At 32.9% G+C, this 10038-nt stretch overlaps 1 protein-coding gene across 1 annotated transcript; it reads right to left on the bottom strand.

The window, feature by feature from the left end:
- Nucleotides 1–1400: 1400 nt before the first annotated feature.
- Nucleotides 1401–6601, bottom strand: LOC146942256 (uncharacterized). The gene is made up of 7 exons (XM_085756193.1): nt 6237–6601; nt 6056–6155; nt 5836–5956; nt 4575–4696; nt 4339–4460; nt 1864–2023; nt 1401–1755 (listed from the first exon to the last, which is right to left on the bottom strand). The coding sequence occupies exons 1-7, from the start codon at nt 6400–6402 to the stop codon at nt 1728–1730; spliced, it is 819 nt and encodes a 272-aa protein (XP_085612319.1). The 5' UTR covers nt 6403–6601; the 3' UTR covers nt 1401–1727.
- Nucleotides 6602–10038: the final 3437 nt, after the last annotated feature.

The raw sequence follows: 10038 nt of genomic DNA, 5'->3' as shown, positions 1-10038 counted from the left end.
TCACATCCATTGTTTCATAGAAACATATCGGAATGACCAAAAAATTCAACGGTAGTTAACTACCGCCGGTTTTCTAGTTATAGGCCAACGGCAATTAACTTCCGCTTAAGTGTTTTTGATCATTTTCATGTGTTTTTAAGAAACAATAGATGTGTGAAAAGCAACTTTCTCTAGTTTATTCTTGTTTGAAGAATGTTATAGACACTCTTTTTTAACACTCTAACATCCACTTTTTATTAGATGAAATTCATGAGTATCGCCTTTTAAAAATGGATCTTCCATATACAAAGGTTTTATTGAATAGGAAAATGAGTGTTAAAAGAATGTTGACAAAAGGGTATTCTTAACATTTCTCTTTTTTATTTATAAGAAAAAAGTGACTATTGGATAAATTTATTCGAAGTAGTGAACGAAAGGGTACAGTTTGCGTGTGCCTTTAATATTAAAACCATCAAAATCCATCATGGGGACATCCAATTGAAAATGAATATCATTGAAAAATTGTGAAAGTAAAATACTTTGTAGTACTATTAGTTACCCTTGACCATTTGGTAGAGTTTCTACAAGCCTTTGGAACCAATTCTGAAAAACTCAAATTGAGTTTTCTGGTACAAAAATGAATAAACTCATGTCTCAAATATTTAAATGCGCCTGAACTTGCTGGTCATAAATTGTGACCGGCCTCCTGTCTAACGCGTCAAATTTTGCATTGAATATTTTCACCATGGTTAAACATATTGGTAGTAATATTTTTTTAAAATTAGATAATTATGATTACCACAAAAAAAATCCTTTCTCTCAAAAAAAAATATCTTTGTCAAAAAAATAAATCAAAGCAGTTACCATAATGGTAAATTTCGTGTGCCTTTAAAACCAACCACATTAACGAATTCAATTGATGACTAATGAACCCAAAGCATGTGTGTATATCTCTTCCTTTAAGCAAATATAAAATAACCCAAATAGAAAATAGAAAACAGACTCTAAACAACAAATTTGATCTTCCCAAAATGGACCAAAAGAAAATGAAACATCACCGAAGGAATACAAATAAATAAACAGCCACATGGTTATGAATGTGTTAAGACTGAGCATCAATAAAGAAAGCAGACATAAGTTATTCAAAATGACAAAGCAATAGCATGTGAAGGAAGCATATATTTGCCAAGTAGTCTATAACTGCCAACACGTGCCATGATTTTTTTATTTTATTTGAATCCTGTTGGATTCATCAATAATTAATAAATCCAAACAGAAAATATAGAATAAAAGATCATAATCTTAAGTAGATCACAAGTTAACAAACCATTCTACTCTGCCATGTTAGTTGTTCTCACATCAAACAAAAACAAATTAAAAACAAAAATATTAGAATGAATACAAACTAAATACAGACTAAATTCAGAATTTTCAATGCCTCACATAATCACATTGATGAATCAATATGCTCTGACAATAGTGCCAATATTCACAAGGTCAATGATCAATGACAAAAAATAAAAATTCAAGTGCAATTTGATGTTAACAGTAATTGTGTCATATACAGATAAAGGAATTTGACCTCACTATACAGCTAAACGAGTTAGGCTTCCAAGTTACGCAATAGAACTTCAATTAGGGGTATCTGACCATGGTTTTCATAATAGGTAGGCGCTTTTACTGATCACGCTACTGCGATAACTTTAGGCTCCAAAACAGTTGAACAATCATCGATTCTCTATGACTTGTCACGGCCGATCTTTAAGATCAACTAACCTGTCATCAAGCCAGTTTGAAGAGGTGAAAAATACAATTCATTTATGAATAGAATAGCAAGATTATTTGATAAGCCAGTTTCTATAAGGAACCATTTTGATAAAATACCTTTGAAACTTGAGTTCCCTGTAGATGAGCATTATGCTTAGAGAAATTGGGATCAGCGCTAAACACAGGTGCTCTAACGAATGCCCAGTGATAAAGTAGGTACTTATACGGCACAATTTCCTGTCAGTAACACCTTCAAATTTTGCCAGCAGATAAATCCCTGTGCCAAAAATGTTATAGTTTCAAAACATATTCACAATAATTAAGCGAACTTGGTTGTTTAATATTCGTTCATTAACAGATACAAGCTAAAAGAAGGGGAAAAAGATTGAAAATATAAAATAGTACTAGAGCATTAATATTAAAACCACAATTCTACTTAAGCTAACTGTGTGCAATAGGTGGTAAGAGCTGTTCGCAGACAATAAGACAAAGTAATATAGAAGTGAGGAGTGCTACCAACAAACTCTATCACATTCTTCTCAACATACACTCTCTAATTGGTTGAAATTCAAACGGGTCTCCCTAAATCATGTAGGTCCCACATAAATTTAGTGGGACCCATTGGCATTTGAACCAGCTAACGAGTGTGTGTTGAGAAGAGTCTGTTGCAAGCAATTATGGAAGTATGGTGGATATATTAAAACTGAGGGCTTGCACAAAACATAGGAGATATACCATAGAAACATGAAAAAATAGATCTTGACCTTCAGAACTAATCAAGCATATTGTGAGTCTGTATAAATAAGTCTGAAATCTTAAAACCTATAAAAGTAGAAAGACATTAATACATCATTGAGTAATGACAAGCCCTGGAACTCCTCGTGTTTGGAACTTAGAACACATCAAATCAGAAACTATATTCCAAATCCAAACCACGCCACAATATTTAAACGCAGGATGCAATTGTCGATGCAACATCATTACTCGACACCATCATGACTTGAAGTTAAAGCATCTTTGATAAGGTTACTGTATTTCTTATTTGCACAATCGGGCAGAATTTCTGGTTGAATCCTACTAGTTTTGATTTGATGTAGGTTTTAAGTTCCTTACATGAGAAGTCCCAGGGCTAATCAATACTCAATCACACCACAATATTTAAAAGCCAGAACACGGTTGTTGATACAACTTCAATACTAGACTCCATCATGACTTGAAGCCTCTTTGATGAGATTTATATATTTCTTCTTTGCACAATAGAGCAGAATTTCTACTTGAATCTTAAAAAAATATAGAAGTAGAAAGACATCGGCATTGAGTATCGACAAGCCCTGGAACACCTCATGTTTGGAACTTAAAACACATCAAATCAGAAACTATATTCCAAATCACACAATATGTAAATGCAGAATGCAATTGTTGATGCAACTTCAGTACTCAACTCCATCATGACTTAAAGTTGAAGCGCCGTTGATAAGGTTTCTATATTTCTAATTTGCACAATCAGGCAGAATTTCTAGTTGAATCCTACTAGTCTTTATTTGATGTGTGTTTTAAGCTCCTAACACGAGAAGTTCCAGGGCTTATAAATACTCAATTACACCATAATATTTAAAAGCCAGAACACGATTGCGGATGCAACTTCAATACTGGACTACATCATGGCTTGAAGCCTCTTTTTGATAAGATTTCTATATTTCTTCTTTGCACAATAAAACAGAATTTCTACTTGAATCTTAAGGTTAATCAAATAGAAGAAATTCTTTGTTTCTCAAATGCCAACCAATGTAAAAATAAATACCTATAGGTTCTATTCAAATACAAAATCCTTAAAAGGCATCCAGTATAACAATCGTAACTAAGAGGTGGAATGGTAGTTCCCTTCTCATTTCAATCATTCAAAAATTTGAGTGAGATATCGACCCAAACCAGATGAGCAGAGAATGTATTTCAAAAGCTGTATATGACGCACGCCGCACACATACAGATGTATTTATGCAATGTAATTAGTTAAAGTTGTTAACAAAGTAGTTTTTTATTTTACCAAAATTGTTAACAAAGTAGTGAAAGGGTGGTTTGGTTGGTTATCTGTCATAACTCTATAGTCTACTTATAACCTTGTATTACCAATTTCAATCAATGAGAACCACAGACATTTTTCTTGAGCTCAAACCATTTTAATTGCATTTACTACCTTCATCAGAGCAATGACGGCAGGTCATAAGCGAGGTTATAAACACTAAACAAACAAAGCAATAAGATTGAAGCATTTATCCAAGTCACTGAAAACAAAGGCTCCACATAAAATTTATTTTATAGAAGTATCTAGGGCAGTTCATCCCGCATACACTAACATGAAAACTTAGTACATATTTGGACTGGTGGAGTTTGGCGAAATCACACTGGCACCGTGATTTTGTCGAAGCTCCAAAATGTAGTATTTGCCAAAATCACGGTGGCACAGTGTGATTATGCCAAAACTCACTCTCAATCCAAACATGCACTTACTTTGCATGAATTATTTGAAGTTTACAAAAAAAAAAGCTTTGTTAAGCAAGACAGAAGAATTACAAACATTCAGGGTTTAGTTACCTGTGGACAAAAACCAGTATCCTGAGTGAGTATATTTGGAGCGGTACATAAATGCTACTGCCGGAATAGCTAGAGGCAGAATCAACTGGAACATCATGCAGAACCGGATATCATTATAAATTCTGCAACCAACCAACTAGCATACAGAATTCAGCGCAAAACTTGAAGACATCAATAACTTGATGTACAAAATAGGTACAAAATAAAATAAAAAACACACACGAATAGAAACTAACCGTTCATGAAGTACACAAAGAATGGCAGAAACTAAGAGTGCAGACATACAACACAAACCAGCCCTCTGGCCGAATCTCTCACAAATCAAACAAGACATAAGCGAGGAGAAGGCCACCATCATCTTAATGAGAGAAAAGATAAGAAATTAGAAGAATAAACAAAGAGAAGTAGAGAACCAAAGAATATACTTAGATGTATGGGTAAGTGGTAACCATGCGTCAGGTTGGTTGATTTTGATCAAACCCGTTTTCCGATCTAATCAAAATCAATCGGTTTAAGTTGGATAAAAAATAGTATTTTTTTGTCAAACCCAAACATTGAGTTGATTCAGGTGTTAGGTTCATGATACATAAATTATTTTTAAAATACAAAAAAAAAAAAAAATTGACATTCTATTCCACGAAAATGTATAATATTTAGACTAAATTTCATAATTTAAAGTTCCAACACTTTGAACCCAAATGTGAGCACTTCTGGATTTAACATGAAATTCTTCAACGAGATGTACAACAATAACAAATTTACAATTTTCTTTGAACAGATTGAATTCGTGATAATAAGCATGTTAGCCGAACCAAACCACTTCAAGTTTGCTTGGTTGGTTGGTTCGAGTTCAATCCAAACTACAAAAAATACAAACCAAACAATTCAAATTGTGTTGAAAGATTGGGTTTACCAGTACCCGAGAACCCCTTTAGTTATGTTTGTTTTGAATGAGACATGTTTGGATGTTCTCCAATAAAATTGAATTTACCTTCGGAATCAATTCTAATTTGAAGTTTGAACTTGAAGTTTTTGCCTCTACAAATGATTTTTATCCTCAAAGCTATTGTCCAACCCACTTTATGTAAATGTATCAAAACGTCAATCATTTTACATTCAACTTACTCTTAACTAGAATCAAATTTAAATAATCAATTTATTCAAAATCAAGTTTTGTAGAAAGAAACAAACACATAAGTTTGAATCCATGTTTGGAGCATGCATAATTGATTTCAGAGGAATAAAATTGATTTTGACATGTTTGGCTGTTCTCAAGTGAAATTGATTTTGCCTCGAGAATTGATTCAAACCTGAAGCTAGTATTTGTCGCTTTTGAGTCTAAACACAATTTTTACACTGAAATTCATTGTTCAACTCACTTTTACATAAATGTATCCAAACATAAACCATTTACATTCATCTCACTTTTAACTAAAATCAATTTTTGACATAGCAAAATCAAACATGTGCTAAGATGAATTGTAATGTAACACTAACCGGTAAAGTGTCCCACAAGACGCGATTGTTATCAGGCTTCAAATGGTAATAAGCTGAACCAAAAGCCACACCTATCATTCCACTGTAGAATACTACCCAACTCCACACCTCTCCTTGAGAACTAAGACAATTACAAACAAGCAATGTTAGCATTAGCTAAAAACACTTTGTGATTAGTAACTAATTAAGAATAGAATCGCGGGAATGGACAAAACAAAACCTTATGTTGAAGAAAGTTCCATCCAAGGCAAAAACAAAGCCCAAAACACCCACAACTAAAAATGGGAAATTTGACATCACGTTCAATGTGTTTGGTACTCCTGTTGAAACCGATAAATATCATGAAGAAGCAATCAAACAGAACAAAATATAATTCTGAGTACAAAGAAGTAGGTGGTTACCAAGAAGATTGCGCACGTCAGCAAATTGGTGTTGATTGGGAGAACGAGGGATTGTAGGAGTAAAAAAGAATAAGCACATGCAACAGAAAAATGTTGCAGTTGCACCCCATGTGCGATGATTTCTCTTCCACCTTTTGAACCGGTGATTCGTTACATAATCCATCATTCTCCTCTTTATCACTTAACTTCACCAACCAAAAGAAAGAAACATAAACAGAACAGAACAAAAGAGAGTGCGGCTCTGTGAAAGCAGAGGCAATATTGTTGTCGTTGAGGTAGTTTTTTTGGGGTGGGTTTTGATCTTGATTTGACTTCCTTCCTTACTTCGGAAACTACGATAGAAACGAAACCAAACTGGTTTGTTCGTTTTTTCGTCGTGGTCGTGTTGGAGGTTTTGATTCAGTTTGATTCTGGTAGGACCCACTCCCACGTTGGTTTTCTCGTTCTCGATGGAGTAAATTTCTGCGCAGTCAGATTTGACGAGCTAAATTACTCCCTTCTTTGCTGTTGTGAACTTGTGCATACTTGGGCTTTTTTATGATCCAACATGTTGAAAATTGTTATTCTCACAAACAATTTTGTTCCCTCTCACCTGAAACTTAAGTTAACTGTGGTAAATTCAGCATGACTTAAATCACTTTAATATTTAATGTGAGTTATCTCATGCTCAAAACTAGCGTGACTTAACTCATAGGCTAAAACAAAAACCATTGTTTCAAAACCTAAGAAATCAAATTTTCTTTCAAATTGTGCGAATTTTATCAACCTCAATCAAATCAACTTCAATTTCTACTTCAACTACAACTAAGTGCTTATGATCCTTTTGGATTGCCTTTTTTTTTAAATGTTAATTTTTTTTGATAAAACTGTGAAATGTTAGGTTTTTAGGGTTGAAGAAATTGTTAGAATTTTTGGATGTTAATGAGCAACATCGTGAGGAGCCTCAGTATGAGCAGCCTCAACATGAGGACGGTGAGGTTGAAGCCTCCGCATCACGAGGGTTAGACTGAACAACAGGCAATACCGGAGGTTGCACCCGGACCAGAGGGTTTTCCTGGGGACCCGACTAACCTATCGCTTCTACCGAGTTTTGGTAGACACAAAGCCTCCTTGCATTGGACTGACATCGTAGTAAGTTTAATTTTATTTAATTACTGTTTTTTAAAGATTCAATTGTTATCTTAAAATGTTTATATGTTTATTTTAATTATTGTTTTTTAACAATTTAATTATTATATTAAAGTGTTTATTTTAATTAATGTTTATTTACAATTTAATTGTTATGTTAAAATGTTTATTTTTTAGTTATTCAAATGTTTATATTTTTAACGGTTTGTTGTTTGTTTGTTTTCTTTTTTGTATCCCAGTTTCAGTGGAAGCATAAGTTGACCCCTTTCTCGCACAGGAAGAAGCTTAGGGCTGACAAGTTGGCTACCCTGGGATTGGAAGCAAATTGGTTATGAGATCGAGTTAATGGGTCTGGTTTCGCCCCACTCATTTATAATGGGTGGCACGAAGAGACCAACATCTTTCATCTGCCTGTTGAGGAGATGATTGTTACACTTAATGATGTGGTGTGTCTTTTACACATCCCTATCAAAGGGAGGCTCGTGCATTACGACGAGTGTAGTTACGAGTTAGGTATTGAGTTGTTGAAGACTTAATTAAGGATGTCAGAGGAGGAGGCTAATGAGGAGACATGCGCACAGTGGGGTGGGAATATTAGTATCCTAACTTGAAGAAACTGTACAAGAAACACCTTAGTAAGTGCAATAAGTTGGAGGACCCGACTGATGAGGAATTTTGTAAGACTTGAGAGTACTGTATTAAGGCGTTTTAGTTGTTCTCGGTTTGTGTCACCATTTTCGCCAATAAGAGCAACAAACACATTAGTATGATATAGATGCAGGGGATGCAAGATTTAATGACAAATATATATATACATATATAAAAAAATATGAAATCTTCCAAAAAAAGTATATACAAATAATGAGTAAAAGAAGTAAGTCACCAAAAGAAAACAATATTTCTTACATTAAAAGAAAGGAAAAGCAAAATTAAAACAACGTTAGAAAACTATCTATCTTCCTATTAAGATCACTCAACCCAATCAAATAGGAGGAAGACTAAGAATAAAAATCCACAACCAACAAAAATCTAGACAAATCAATCACATGATACTAATAGTGTCAACATAGAATTTTGTCAAAAGAAAAAACAGTGTCAACATAGAATGAGTTTATAATCTCACTCATAGAAGAAAAATGTGAAAAACCACATCATTACAACTGAACACCCAAAAAGATGATGAGTTAAGCCACCACAAATGATACGCAAAAGCAAAATTTGGACGATTTGTTTTTAACCACCAATAAGATTGCAGATTAATTTTATCAAGTAATTGTTGCAACGAAGCCTCCTTTTTTAAAAAAAAAACATAAGTATTTCTTTCAATCTAAATCACCCACACACAAAAGAGCCAAATAAGATTAAGAGCTAAACAGATACTCTTTTAGAAAGCCTGGATCTCAACAATTTTTTTTATCATATTTGCAAAAGCATATGTAAACTTTTTATTAGAAAAAAAGTTAATCAAAATTTTGAAACTATAAAATCATAGTATTGTTTATTTATTAACCACTTTACACATGAAAGCGAGACAAAGAATAAGGTTCTGTTTGGTAACACCAAAAAAGAGCTTTTAGCTTTTAGCTCATAGCTTATAAGCTCGTCTAACAAAAAATAAATCTGTTTGGTAACGCTTTTTACAACGAGCTTATAGCTTATTTCAGGAGCTTATAAGCTATTTTTCAGAATCTACTTCAAGTAGCGTTTGAGCTTATAACTTTTAGCTTATCATATTTTGTTCCATTTTTACCCTTACTTTTTTATGTAAAATCCATGTTTACCCATTATATTTTATTACATCTATAATTTAAAATACCACGTTTATTACACCAACAGACTTTGTTTCTAATTTTCTTTATACTACAATATACCTTTTTTTTTTCACGGAACAATATAATATAAGTGTTACTTCAAAAAAAAATATACAATATATCCTCTGACGGAAAAATATATAAGTTATTAGTGTTATTTTTTTTATTCTCTGACCTTTCGTTGTATTTTTTTTAGTGAATAAATTTTAATTTAATATATAATATAAAAGATATATTAAATTAATAAATTTAAAGTACTTTTTTAAAGAAAATTTAGATGATGAAATTACAAATATTTAAATATTAATTGATATAAATTTTATTATGAATTAAGAATGCCCTTTATGTCATTTTACATTTATCAGCTAATTGAACCGCTAGTTTTACCAAACACTCTAGTTAGCTTATCAGCTATCAGTCATCAGTCATCAGCTATAAGCTATCAGCTAGCTTATCAGCTAAAAGCTATCAGCTAGCTTATCAGCTATTCGCTATTTTTACCAAACAGAGCCTAAGAACACCGAGTAAAATCAGTCGCAACAAGCAGATGAGTTAAGTAAAAATGGTCACAACCAGATATATTCTCTCTCGTAGTAAAAATATTAAAATAAATAAATAAATAATTGAAAATTGTACAGAAATAAACAAATAGATAAATTTCCCCTCTTAAAAGAAAATTGTCGTTTTATTTGGATAGAGGTAGAATAAAAAACGAAAACGAGAAGTATTAGATAGATAGAGAGGTGATGAAAAAATGTCGACACTATCACACTCATTTCATTGCAAAAAATTCACAACCGAACCATCTATCTCTTCTTCTACCTCTCCTCTGTCCTCAATATGTCGACACTCTTCTTCAATTC

Source organism: Medicago sativa, chromosome 3 (assembly GCF_051527215.1).
Source record: "Medicago sativa cultivar Bolivia chromosome 3, Bolivia_mono, whole genome shotgun sequence".
Taxonomy (NCBI): Eukaryota; Viridiplantae; Streptophyta; class Magnoliopsida; order Fabales; family Fabaceae; genus Medicago; species Medicago sativa.
This window is presented reverse-complemented; position numbering and strand designations above follow the sequence as displayed.